General features: G+C 42.7%; 1 protein-coding gene across 1 annotated transcript; it reads right to left on the bottom strand.

Annotated features, from left to right (window-relative positions):
• Positions 1–548: 548 nt before the first annotated feature.
• Positions 549–13,965, bottom strand: LOC127296096 (uncharacterized). The gene is made up of 5 exons (XM_051326127.2): positions 13,816–13,965; positions 13,299–13,682; positions 11,704–13,188; positions 11,123–11,287; positions 549–1,742 (listed from the first exon to the last, which is right to left on the bottom strand). Exons 1-5 carry the CDS (start codon positions 13,867–13,869, stop codon positions 855–857), a joined length of 2,976 nt encoding a protein of 991 aa, XP_051182087.1. The 5' UTR covers positions 13,870–13,965; the 3' UTR covers positions 549–854.
• Between the last annotated feature and the right edge of the window lie 581 nt (positions 13,966–14,546).

The following is a 14,546-nucleotide window of genomic DNA, read 5'->3' as shown; positions in this document are numbered from 1 at the left end:
ATGAATGCAATTTATTGGAGGGGGGGGGGGGGGGTCATATTTCTATACCAGAAAGGTTTATGGAGTTATAATTGGTCAAAACGACACACCTCGACCATTTATGAGTATATCGAAAGAATTCAATCTACCTAGAAAAACATATCTTTGTTGGCTATTACTTCGATGAAGATTGAACACCAAGGATTGTTGCCGGGATGCGTTTACCGCTGCACGAGGCATGCTTGCTGACGGGGCGTGTTTTTGGGTATGCTTGCTACTCGGGCTTGACACAAGCTCAAATTCTCGATAGGATGTTCTTGCCGTCATGTTGGTGCTAGAGATCAATCAGATGTGATCTATTGCTGCCTTCAGCTGGATGGAATCGATCAGGTGGATCAGAGGATCTGGATTCGATCGACATCGAAATTATTGGCGCCTTATATTTTGGGACCGGAGGAGTATTATGTTGACACATGTGCGGCAAGAAAAACTTGAGAGCCGTGGCAACGCATGGACATTCAACTAGTTTTAAATAATATGGTTTATATTACGGAACGGAAGGAGTAACATTCCACATAAATTGACCCATGTGTTTGGCAAAGCATGAAGTATTTGGTCTCACAAAATAACATTACACATATTCCACAATAGTATTTTACAAGGGAAAGAAATTTGTTGCAAGTAACTGATTCAAGGAAACTATACAAGCTCATATGTAGCACCAAAGATCTTCCTTTATGGAGGCTGCGAAGGACCATGACGCAGACCACTACTTCACCAAGCTTTTCAATAATAGAACCTTCGACTTGACTGCATCACGTAATAAAATTTACCGGGAGAGCATTAATGCTTATTAAATTTTCACTTGGATGCACCTATTTCATGGGTGGATGTTCAGACAATCCTTGAAATGTTTCCCACGAGAGCATATGCGATAGAATATCTATATCCCTACGCAAGTTGGACACCATCGTCAGAATATCCCTTACCAGTCTTGTGTTACCGTTGCAAATATTTTGTAGCCTTTCAATTAACACTTCTTTCTTGTAATTGGGATTAGTAACCTCACGGATGATTTTGACAGCCTTGAAACGAACAATAATATCCGTCATTACCTCTTTGGATTCTTTGGATTCATCAGATCCATCCCTCACAATGACCACTTGTCCATCGAGCTTCTCCTTGTTCTCGGCAGAGTCGTTGACACTTGGCAAAGCTCCTGAATTTGCTGGGACATCCTTGCTGGTGAACGCATTCAACCATTTTATATCAATCGTGAATAACTTGGAGAAGTTGGCATAGTCCTCTTCGCTAACCATGTAAACCTTTTCCACATACACTATGAAATTCCTCACAGCACCAGCATATAGGGCACCAACAAAGATAGCTGCCTCTTTCTTCGCAATAGCAGATACGAATTTTCCAGAATTAACGGTGGATATAGCTACTTCATTGGAGGAATTGCTGCACAAAATACCAACTTCTGTAGTAACGGTGAGTGTGGAGGTGATTTTGTTGATACAGGCCTTGTAGGCACATGTGACCTGATTCAGGTGATCATCGATGATGGCATAGATGCCATCGCTGGAGCTATTGGCAATGTAGTGCATGGCCCTAATGTTGTGTGTGCCACACTCACGGAAGCCGAAAGCATGCATAGTGTATTTTGATGTCAGAGTTTCTTGGCGGACGAAGTCACCATTGCCGTCGGAGATGACGATGATGAAGCCGATATGATCCTTTTTTCTGTGGTCATCCAATAGCTACACATACACAAATTAATTAGTTATGTTATTTTCTAAATCATAATTGTATCTTAATTCTTAACTATATATTTAATTTGCAAATGTCTTTTTTTTTGCTCTGATCGATAAAGTATCACTTTATACTACTTGGATTCATGGGCCTATACCCATCTCCAAGGGATTTTCGGCTTGTTACATTGATTTTTCTTTCTCTTATGCATTGTCATTCGAATATGTCAGCTATGTGCTACAGATCGGATTACTGTTAGTTGAACATGCCATACCAAAATGAAAATTTTCTTATACATTCATCCAGGTTTACTAAACACATTTATACACAAATTACTAAAGCCTTTTATAGAGACATTTTCCAAAAGACGCTTATTTATTTGTCTCTTCGAAAAAATTGTAGGCATAACATGGACACACTCTGCTAACAAGGCTTCATAATGTGTTAAACATAGAGACACTAGTTGAGATAAAACTATAAGGAATGCATTTTTCATTCTAAAGACAATATTTGAGGCGTTTCCAAATTTTCAGAGAAAAATATGTCAAAGCATTCGACTTCATTAATTGTCTTTACATTTTTATCAAAAGAAACAATTCGAGTCATTTTGTAAGTCCTTAAAGGCATTTGCTGATAGTATCGGTTTATACTACTTGGATAAATGGGCCTATACCCGTCTCCAAGGGATTTTGGGAGGATGTTTGGCTGGGGGATAAATCTTTGGCTCAACAGTATCCATCTCTGTATCACATTGTGCAACATAGAAATGTTGTGGTTGCAGATGTATTAGCTTAGGTACCGCTGAATATTACGTTTAGAAGAATATTATATGGGGATAAATGGACGGCTTGGTTGCACTTGTGTAGACGTTTGACGAATGTTACTCTTCAAAATGAACCGGATATTTTTGTTTGGAACCTTACAACATCAGGTGTATTTACTGTCAAATCTATGTATGAAGACTTGATGAATGATCATACACCTTTTCTTCGGAAATATTTATGGAGGCTAAAAATTCCATTGAAGATTAAAATATTTATGTGGTTCCTTCATAATAAAGTGTTGTTAAACAAAGATAACCTTGCAAAAAGGAATTGGAAAGGGTGTACAAAATGTTGTTTTTGTGGTGATCATGAAACTATTGAACATCTATTTATAGTTTGTCCTTTTTCAAAACTTCTATGGCGCATGGTATTTTTCGCTTTTAATCTCCCACCTCCTGCTAATATCACCAATATGTTTGGTAATTGGTTAAATGGTGTTGACAAAAAAGCAAAGGATAGAATACGCATTGGTGTGTTTGCTTTATGCTGGTCAATATGGAGATGTCGAAATAATATTGTGTTTAACAATTCAACAACTTTTAATATCATGCAGGTTGTTCATATGGTGGTCCACTGAGTGCAACAGTGGGCGTTACTTCTCCCTCAGGACCAGCGGACGTTTATAGATACTGGATGCAACCATCTCCAGACGGTCGCTCAGGATATCTTGTCCCAGGTTGGATGGTCTCACACTAGTCGACTACAGGATGCTTAGTTGGTCTAGTTTCAGATTTTTGATGTTTCACTGGTTGATTTATGTATCTACCATGGGTGATCCGTGAATTTTCGATCAACTATTTGTACTGGTTTTGAAATAATTAATAAAAGTCGTGTGCATCATCACGATGCAGAGGCTGGGGTAGTATCTCCTTTTCGAAAGAAAAAATTCAATTTTTCTTTTTCTGCATTGTTAGTCGAATATGTCAACTATGTGCTACAGATGGCATAACTTATCATTTTGACATGTCAGACCAAAATGAAAGTTTACTTATACATTCATCCAAGTTTACTGAACATTTGTACGACAAATTATTAAAGCCTTCCATAGAGACATTTTCCTAAAGCCGCTTCGTTATTGTAGACCTTTGCATAATATGGACACACTCTCGCTTCACAATGTGTGAAACATAGAGACACTAGTTGAGACAAATGTATAAGGAATACTATTTTAATTCTCAAGACAATATTTGAGGCATTTCCAAATTTCAGAGAAAATGTGTAGGGTATTTGATTTCATGAATTGTCTTTACATTTTATCAAAATACACAATTCAAGTCATTTTCTAATCCTTAAGGACATTTGCTAATAGTATCCTTTTATACTACTTGAATTCATGGGCCGATAGCCATTTCCAAGGGAGTTTTTTTACCGTGCTTACATTCATCTTTACTTTTGCATAGTCATTCGAATATGTCAACTATGTGCTACATATGGCATAACTTATCAGTTGAACATGTCAGACCAAGATGAAAATTTGCTTATACATTCATCCATGCTTACTAAACATTTATACGACAAATTACTAAATCCTTTCATAGATTCATTTTTCCTAAACTTTTTTTAGTTGTCTCTTTAGAATTACACCTTTGCATAATATGGACACACTCTGGTAAGACGCTTCAGATTGTGTGAAACATAGAGACACTAGTTGAGACAAATGTATGACAAATGTAATTTTCATTCTAAAGACAATATTGAAGGCATTTCCAAATTTTAAGATAAAAATATGTAGGGGTATTCGATTTCATGAATTGTCTTTACATTTTTATCAAAACACACGATTCGAGTTATTTTCTTGTCCTTAAAGACATTTATTAATTGTTTGAGTCATGTTGCGTAATCCTCGTGAGAAATTCATTGTTAGAATAAGTAGGTAGCTGTGTGAGGTTGAGATACTTATAAATATCATCACCTCGCCTCATTTGCTAAATATGAAAATATATATGAAATGGTGCAGTTAGATAAGATACGTATCCTCACAACCCCTCATTTGCGAAGTGTGAAAATATAATTGTGGAGAACGCATGAAATTTTCCATCTCCCACTATCAACCGATGCACATGAGAAACTGCATGATCTCCAGGAGGAAATATATACTATAAACATTAACGATGGTCACGATGAATGGAATTTCATGTGGGGGTTTCATATTTATATACCAAAAAGGTTTATGGAGCTATGATTGGTCAACACAATACACCTCAACCATTCTGTGTATATGGAAATAATATAATTGATCTACCCAGACAAAAAAAAAACTCCCACTGACTATTACTTCAATGAAGATTGAACACCAAGGATCTCATGAATATCAAAACTTTGTTTGCGGAGTATTCTGACTGAATTCTACGCGGCTCGTGTCTAGAGGAGACCATTCTTCATTTATTTTTTGAATGCAACTTTCGCCAAAGCTTTTGGCAAGTAATTGATTTAAAATGGAACACATACTATGCTATTCATAGTATGATCCGAGAGGCCAATCAATTTCTTGATGAAGATCTTGATCATTGGCTGCCGTGGCTTATGGGATCAAAAAAATAATGCTATATTCAATAAAAAAAAATGACATCTTCCCCCCAGATTCTTAGCTCGATTCATGTCATTTCTCTCTTTGAAGATGCATAGAGCTAAGCCAAGCCTGAAAGAACGCATGAAATCACGGCTAGACACTCTACGAGTTAGTAACAAATAAAACAATAGCTCTGTAAATATTTTGTCTGATTTATAATATAAAAAATGACATAGCAGAGAGTTTTCCTAGTGTAGTTGTGTCAAAAAAAAAATACAATACGAAGTGAACAACTTACTTTCCTATGGGGATAAAAAACAAATTGAAAGATATGCTAGTGAGCGATTTTTTTATATCGCAAGGAGAAATTCACTGTAACAAAAAACATGACCAAGGTGAACAAAAGGTTTATGTCTGGTGAATAAATTTAACAAGAACACATTCTACAATGATTAAGTTCCAAAAAATATAGTGAAACAACAAAAATGTTTGTCTACGTCGAACAAAATTTAACTAAACCATATATTTATGTGAATAATGAAGTCTTCTGGAGCCAACGCTAAAAGTATGTTGGTCGTGGCTTTTTTTTGCAGAAAGGCAAAGACATCTTGGTGGCATATAAATTAAATATAAAGTGCAATTAAATTACTTTTGTGCCACGGGCAAGAGTCTACACAATGTTTCTTTATAATTGCATTTTTGGCGAATGTATAATTTCATTATTTGACTGTATTAGAACATGTTTAATAAAATATACCCGGACTAAACAAGTAAAATACAAAAGGAAATATAAATCATGTAAGTACAAAAGAAAGCCTGAATGAATTCTACATGATTGCTATCTCCGCCTGAAAGAACGGAAGCAACAATAAACAATGAAACTAAATTGTACGAAACAAACGCTCCAAAAAAAGAAGAAAGACATCTTTGGTTTCACCCAAGTTTTCTAATGTATACCTTATGTTTCGTTGGATCCCACATATCAAAGAAAACAATGTACCATCGCAACATTCCCTTATGAAAATGTGTGAAACATTTTGAGCGCCTCGTCTTAGAAAATGTTGGAAAATACATGCAGCAGACACACACACACACACACACACACACAGATATATATATATATATATATATATATATATATATATATATATATATATATATATATAATCGCATGAAGAGCCGCTCGGGTCGCTCCCCCTCCTGGGCGACCTAGGGCGGAAACCCTAGCCGCCGCAGCCGTCCTCCCCTCCTCCTCCCGCCCTCCTCGTCGTCCCCGGAGGTCGTCGCCGGCGAAGCCGGGCGCGGCCGGTGATGGGGGCGGCGGGGCTCCTCGCGTGGTCCCTCCGTGCGGCGGAAGGAGGCTAGCCTCCGCACGGGGGGGATGGCCCCGGACCGTGGAGGGTGGTGGCGGCGCGGCCCCTCGCCGGACGGCCGGTGTTGGTGGCGGCGGCATGGCCTTGATCTGGGGGCGCAGCTCTCCTCTTCCTCGTCGCGGCCTTCGGGCGGGCGGTGATGGGGGCGGCGTAGCAAACCCGGAACATGGCGGCGCGATCCTCTCCTTCCGTCCTAGCCTCGGCATCGCCGGGCCAGCGATGATGGAGACGGATCTCGCACTGCTCCTCCTCAAGGTTTGGGACCACGGCACCAAGGGCGGCGGCCCTGGATGGCGGTGGCGCCGTCGACCTGGTGGCAGGTGGCGGGCGTGGTCCTAGGGTCTCTCTTGCGTGAAGAGGAAGACCTACCGGAGGCCTGGACTCGTGATCTAGCCGGAGTGTTGAGTTCCGGAAGGCTCCGCCGGCGAATGTAACAGTGCTTTGTGCCTGGAGTTTGCTGGATCGGTGGTATTCGGTCGTGCACACCCATGCTTTTATTCCGACCGATTGGTTCTGGAGGGAGCGGCGCGAAGCTCTTTTTCTGTGTTGACATCAAGTGACTATGGATCCATGATGAAAGTCGGAAGAAGAGAAGTACATGAAGGCCGGAGGGGATGACTAGCTAAGGGAGGTTCAAGTCTTCGCGCTATTGAGGGACTTGCTTGGTGTTTCGGGCCTCACAACAACGGTATGATAGTGGGGGCGACAACACATGTGAAGTTCAGAGTCCTACCTTTCAGGGTGAAATCCCAAGGTCTGGCCTTAACTGGTTGTGCCTGGCAATGACCTTGTTGGAGGCATTGTTTTGAGAGTGGGGACTTTCTTCAGGGTGAAAACCTAAGATCGTTGATCGGGCGACGACGGTGTTAGAGCACTGTTCCCTTCTTGGAGGCGTCGTTTTTGGAGAGTCTGTATTTCAGGTGTTATCTTGGCGGTGGATGTATTGTTGTTGTTAGGCCCGAGATACTGTAGCGGGACTTTTATTTCTTAGTTTTCTTTTCTTTTTTTTTGGTTGTGTGCATCCGTAGTGCCATTAGGGTGGTGCGTTGTTGCAGAGGCTGGGTGTAATTGATATCTTTTTGATATTAATATATTCCCTTTATCAAAAAAATATACATATAGGTAAACTAACTGGTGCACCATGGTGCCTGGGCACCACGAATCATAAAAGGAAACCTGCACAGCAAACTGGGAAGTGATTTGTCTCTGTTTATGATAATTGGAAAGTGCATTATCAAAGTTGACGCCTTGTGCTGCCTCCTCAGCTCGCCACGTCACATGTGCATTATTCAATGAACAGTACCATGTACAGGAATAGTACGTAATATAGTTTGAGCCATCAGATTTTAATCCAACGATTAAAGTTGACGCCTTGTGCTGCCTCCTCAGCTCGCCACGTCACATGTGCATTATTCAATGAACAGTACCACGTACAGGAATATTACGTAATAGAGTTTGAGCCATCAGATTTTAATCCAACGATTAAAACCATATCGTTGAATAGTCTGCTACAGCACACACAACAATACTTTTTACCGTTGTTTTTTACAGTAGTTTCTCGATACAACACCAACAATATATGTGCTACAAATATTTATTGCCCTCCGTAATAATTTCTGTTGTTGACTCTTTTACAGTTGTTTCTTTAAAACCTGAACTATGCATGATCCAAAAAAAAAATATTGGTGGTTTTGTAATAATAATTTTCCTGTACAAAACTTCAGCTTAAGAGGTACCACAGGCCCGATACAAAATTTTAGCTTAAGCAATAATTTTCTAGCAGTAACTACTCGACACTGATGCTTCAATGTGTATGTAGAACTCTCTGGCGGTAATTTCACAAAAGAAAATTTCCAATTTTTCTGTTAATTTATTTTTACGTATTATTCTTGGAGTAGCATGAAAAGTGTGTGATACAATATTTTTATTTTTCCGGTGATTTTTTCTAGCAGTAATTTCATGGTACAGATCTTCGACTCAGGCAGTACTTTCTATGACAGTAAATTGTCAACAAAACAAATTACTGCTTCATAATTCTCAAAATAGTAATTTTTATGTAGTTTTCCTTTTTGATGGTGCACAAAAGTGAATTCATTGACATCGGTTTTTCTCCGGTTCAAATAACCCAACAATAATTCTTCGATGTCATGTATTTTTCCAATGGCAATTTCCTAGCAATATTCCCTTCGATAGTGCACGAACAATAATCTTCATCATTTATTTTTTCAACGGTAACTGTAGGTTTGGGGTTCTACTACGACAAATTCGAGAAACAAAATACTAAACAATATAATATATTGGGGTTTTCAAAAAAAAATAGCACCTGAATATTACTGCAAAAAACATATCATAGGCGAACAATAGAATAGGTAGCTTGAATTTTATCGAATAAAAGAGGCGACTGATAGTTCATCAATAGTTATTTCTTGGCAATAATCGTCCTATCTTCGACCCAAGCAATCATTTCTACGATGGTAATTTTATAACAATAACATTATATTTATTTTTAATTCTCCGATGGTAATTTCGCTACATTATTTTTTTGATGGCGCATAGACGTTAATTCTTTGACATTAGTTTTTCGACATGTACTTTTAACGCCATTAGTATTTCTCTCATAATTAAGGAAACATACTATTGCCGTGTTCTACAAGAACTTGAGATAAAAAAGATACTCCATTATCTACTCCCTCTATTATTTATCAAAATATTTATAGATTTATCCATTGATGTCCTCACTACAACTACCTAGTTGACATTATTAAGATAGAAACTAAGTAATACATTATAACTTAGAGCTTGTCTGCTACAAAAATAATTTAAAACTCCACAAGTGAATGGACCCAACAAGAGCATATGCTTGGAAGGAAAACATGGATGCTAGATTTCGGCAAAAGTATATGGCCACACCCATTTTATTTGCTTCCTAGAGTTGTCTTATTTTGCTTCCGCGGGTAGTTAGGGCATCTCCAGGGGCCGGATGTAAATGAAAGCAAAGTGACCGTTTGCATTCGTGTAAAGAAAAAATGAAAAGAACTCCAAGCTACTGGCCCGATGCAAAATGAACGACATGTCCGCGCATACGCACTAGCAGCTAAATTTGGGTTCGGAATGCGTCGGCATGGACATGGCACGGCCAGTGCACGCGTCCGCGCCCTTCTCCCTTGGGACTGCCTGCCAGCGATATTGTCTGCTTCGCCTTCTGCACGCCAGTACTGGTCGATGGCGTTCTACGGCTTTCCCGGCCGCGTTAATGGCGTTGCCTTCCATACGCTTGTTCTGGCTCGGCCGGTGCTAGGCATCCACACCAAGCATTGAAGCTGAGTAGTGCCGCAACCCTTTTAAGAGGAGAACGCCGCCTCTGTTCTGGCACACCTTCGCCAATACCTAGCGCCATTGCCCACGCCCAAATCCTTCGAGCACGAGCGCCACGAGTAAGTGCCAGCCTTTTCGCAGGATGAAGCATGACCACGAGTCCGGCTTGTCTCTAGCAAGAAGAAGGCACGGGAGTGCCACTACGTCCTGGCGGGCTACGAGCACCAACTCTACGAGGAGAACCGATCGGCACCTTGCCGGGGTGTAAACCTGCCGGTTGGCTTCTCAACTCCCGGCATGTGCTGGTGCCGTGCGAGGAACGCGAGCGCCGTGACAAGATGCGTCGCCGCGGGATCTACGCGACGATCGGCCCTTCGCCCTCAATCCTACAACTGGATCAGATTCAGGTCCTAGGAGTTTCACCCGCGTCACAACACGGGTTACCTCGGTGACGTGGACTTCTTCAACTGGGAGTGCAGCATTAGCCTTGACAATGATGGGGAGGACGAAGACAAAGGTCACGACGATGAGGAGAAGGACGACCACGATGACACCTTCTTCGACATCGCAGCTGCTCAAGGTGGCAGCGTGAACTAGGAGGTCTAGCAAGCGGACCTCACTGAGGAGGAGGCCATCTAAATGGTCATTGCCAAGATCAAGCTTGACCATCTTGCCCATTGGGATGGCGAGGCCATCCAACTACGGGATTTCACGCTGACACAAGGGAGGCCGATGACTCCTCCAGTCATGCCTAGGCAGGCGTGCGCGCCACCGCATCGTCCCACGCCTAAGCTGCAATCACTACCACCTCCTCCCGCACCAACGTTGTTGCCTCTGGCATCACAAATGGCTTTGCACTGGCTCTAGCTGTGGGCACCTCCGGTCTTCGTCGACCTCGTCGGTGACAACGACGACGAATAGGCGGTCATGGCGGGTGCCCTAGTTAGCTATGGTTTAATTTCAAGTCTTTTTATTCAATTTTCAGCACTATGTATATTTTTTCTATCAATAAAAATTGTTATTTGAAAAAAGAAATGTGCCAGGACGCTGGGGCAGACCCCGACCCAAATGAATGTGCGCTGAAAACTGGTCCTTTTTCGTGTCCATGTTCTAACGCAAACAGACCAAAATGGTCACTTTCTGTGTCCGAAATGCGTCGGTCCACTGGAGGTGCCCTTAGCACCTTTTTGGGAAAAAAAAGTTACCTTAGCATCGGCTAACGGTGCAAATCAAGTGAAAATACAGTCATTACACAGTACGTCGAGAAAGAATCTGTTGGGACAGTTTTGGTCACTATTTATGGGTTGTTTTTCTTAACTGAATTAAAAATAAAACTTTTCAAAAGCGAAAGTGTTCGTGTGACATACCTTCTCAGCATCCTTCAATGCCTCCCACAGCTTGGTGCCATCATCGGTAACATCACTTCCTGAGAGCGCAGGACTGGGGATGAGCGTGGGCGAGATGGTGGGGGCAATGCCGAGGCAGTTCGTTATGAACTTGATGAATTTACTGTGGTCTCTCCCGTGTGATGTCTACACATGAGATAATGTCAATCAAACACGCAAAGTTAACATCGATCACATTTGGAAGAAGCAAAAAGTTGCGCCTGTTTTGCACCATGCCAGCAACCAATCAACCCTATGTTTTACTAGCTTCTTTTTCAAGGAATACAAAGAAGTAAACAACTTTAAAAAAGCAGTTCTTTAGCAGACAAAAAAGTAGTTATATAAGGACTCGAAAGAAAGGGTAGCATGCATGTGTCGTTGGAGTCTCTCTTTTTTTTCCACGTAATGTGACCTTCTCAAGTATACATCAATAAATTATTTGTTACATAAAATTCTTGGCACGATTTCCTATCCCATTTTCTAGATTAACTCTTTTGAAAAAGAAAAGTTGCAGATAGAACAAAATATTCTGGTAGATATAATTAGATGGCTAGTATATATACCTGCGTGGCGCTGGGGACAGTGTAAGGCGCGGCCGGGGCTGGTTTCTTGACCACGATAGACTTCAACTTGATGGAGGTCTCCCTCCGGCCTTGTTTAGACATGTCCATGAACCGAGCTGCAGTTTGGGTGGTGGCGGTTTGGACCGGTATTATGGCCATGCGGTCCTGGTGGCCAAGCTTGTCCATGATGACCTCCATGGCCTTGATGAGCAGCTCCCGCTTCTTCTTAGTTTTCTTCTCCGTGTCGAGCAGGGCGACCACATCAACTGGTGCACGCTTCGCCTTGGCCAGCCCCACCTCTGGCGCCATGACCTGCACCAGCACCGGGAGGCCTTTCTTGTGCCTTGGGATATCATCGACATGTGCAGTGATCCTCAGCCGCAGAAGAGGATCATCTTTAGTGTCTAGCTTGTCCATGAAGAGTGGTGGCAGAGGCAGTTGCCACCACTGGTGTGACTTCCACGATAGTAGGTACTCAGGCCACATGTAGTTATTGTACAGCCTCGTCTCCATCTCTTGCATCTCCAAGGAGAGACTGGATATTAGCTCTCCCGCCGCCCAACCGCATCTCGAATTCTTGAGTGTGATCCATCCTTTTCTCAGCCTGTCTGCCGCGGCGCGGAGCTTTTCCCAATCAGTTTTGTTCTCAAGGATTATCTCACCGACGACCTCTTTTATCTCCAGATTTTTTTTCCCGTCCTCATCGTCACCTTCATTGTATTTCTCTAGTTTGGTCCACCGGTCGCGCTGCTTTACAGCGGCGGCCCGGAGCTGATCCCAGTCTGGTTTATTCTCTTCAATGATTTCATGGATGATTCTAACAGCCTCTAACCGGACGATCTCAGCAGCCACCTCCTTGGATCCGGGCATGTCCTTTGAGACGGTGTCCACCTCCACCTCCTCGCCCAGCACTTCCCCGATGCCGTCTTGGCCTTTGGGGAAGTTTGTTGTTGTCCGCGCCTGGGACGCTCTCGGATTCTGGTAGTACTTGGCAGAAACTTTGAGCACCTTGGACAAATCTATGCATTCATCGTTCCTAAGGTTGCCGGTGTAGAGGAGGACGACGAAGTTGGTCGGCACGTCAGGGAGGTGAGCCCGGGGCCAGATGGTACCATTCTTCTTGTTGTCGGAGATGGAGTAGCTGATGCGGGGGGAGCCGATTAATCCAGATAGATGCACCTTCTCTTCGCACCTAAGCTGGATCTCTATTGGCATGACGGCTACGGCGGAGGTGATCCTGTCGATGGTGGCAGCGAAGGCTTGAGTGATCCGGCCGAGCTCGTCGTCCAAGATAGCGTAACTGCAATCTCGGCTGCTGGCAATGGTGTGAATGGTCCATGCATTGTGCGCACCGCGGAAGCCGAAGGCGTGGACACTGAGGAACCTCCAAGTGAGGAGGGAGTTTATGTCATCCTCGCTGTTGGAGATGACGACGATATAACCAGCGCGCTTCTTCTTATCCTCGTATGTCCGACCATTGAAAATCTGCAAACACGTACACAGGAAGCTTGGCTTTGAGTACAATCATTAAACAAGAATGGAAAATATGATGCATATACGTAGCCAGGTAGGGATCGAGGCTCAAATTTACATACCGATTCGGCGGATTCCAGATCTATCACTAGCGAGGTGTCGGTTTGGATGCTTTCCGGTTTATATTTTTCAAATACAGCTTTGGCATTTTTTTCGGACATCGGCAATAAGCTTGGCATGAAGGGTACAACAGCCAGACAGTCCTTGGTTTCGAGCTTCCCAGTGACGATCTCCAGGGCCACTTTGAGCAGCTCCTGCCACTTCTCCGGCACATTGCGGCCTTTGCGGACATGGAGGACGACGACAAGGTCGACGGGCTCCCGCTGCGCTTCCATTCCGGAAGGCGCCGTGATGCTCACCATCACTGGGATGCAGTCCGTCCCCGTCTGGCGTTGGCTCTCCGGCAACTCGGCATCAGTCTTCGCATAGGCTTTCAGCTGTAGCTTCTTTGCAGACGTCGGGCCATGCATTTCGGGAGCAATTAATAGTTCAGCTTCTGCTTAAGTTCTTCCGTATACGAAACAAAACCAGTGGATATAAGCTATCACTTATGAACACCAAAGAGGTCGATCGGTTTACCTGATTTCTTCCTGTTTTCAGATGGGGGAAAGGCACCCCGCCGTGCTCATCCATCTGGTCGCCGACGAGAGTATCCAAGTAAACTAACACAAGCAAATAAAATTGTGTGTTCTTGTCTTGTGCAACTGATAAAATCAGGGATGTTGTAGCTTTCGTTTAGAAGGTTATGCTATCTTGTGGCGAGCACTACGTTACCTTTAAGCATTGCCCTACTGGCCCTGTCGACTTTGATTCTCAAGAATCAGTGCTTCATCCATAAGACAAGGCAAGGGATCGCATATTTGCTCCCCAAATTATTTTATAAAAAAAAGATTCTTTGTGTGCAAATACCCAGTTACAAAAACTAACGTACAGACATCACACTCTCCATGAACACATATGGCAGGACCGACTGATAATTTGCTACTCTGTGTTGTGAATGAGCAACTAGTATTCACTATTGGCCAAATGCCAGTACATGTACATGTGGTACAATATGTAGGGAACCCCTCATACACTGGGAATATACAGTAAAGGGGTCTGTACATCACTAACACCCCCCTCAAACTCATGGTGGATCAACAACACTGAGTTTGGAGAGAAAGAACCCATGTTGTGCTCTAGTCTGGGCCTTCGTAAAGAAGTCAGCAAGCTATAGCTCGGAAGGCACATAATGAAGAGCCATAACCTGATCCTGCACAGCATTGCGCACATAGAAGGCATCAACACCAATGTGTTTGGTGAGCTCGTGC

This window comes from Lolium perenne, chromosome 4 (assembly GCF_019359855.2).
Source record: "Lolium perenne isolate Kyuss_39 chromosome 4, Kyuss_2.0, whole genome shotgun sequence".
Taxonomy (NCBI): domain Eukaryota; kingdom Viridiplantae; phylum Streptophyta; class Magnoliopsida; order Poales; family Poaceae; genus Lolium; species Lolium perenne.
Note: the sequence above shows the minus strand (reverse complement) of the source record. Positions and strands in the feature narration are given on the sequence as shown.

Coding starts and splice junctions, on each gene's coding strand:
- LOC127296096 (XM_051326127.2), bottom strand. CDS start 13,869: ATGGATGAGCACGGCGGGGTGCCTTTCCCCCATCTGAAAACAGGAAGA. Junction 13,683..13,815: donor TGAAAACAGGAAGAAATCAG/GTAAACCGATCG, acceptor ACGTCTGCAAAG/AAGCTACAGCTGAAAGCCTA. Junction 11,288..11,703: donor CTGTCCCCAGCGCCACGCAG/GTATATATACTA, acceptor TCTCATGTGTAG/ACATCACACGGGAGAGACCA.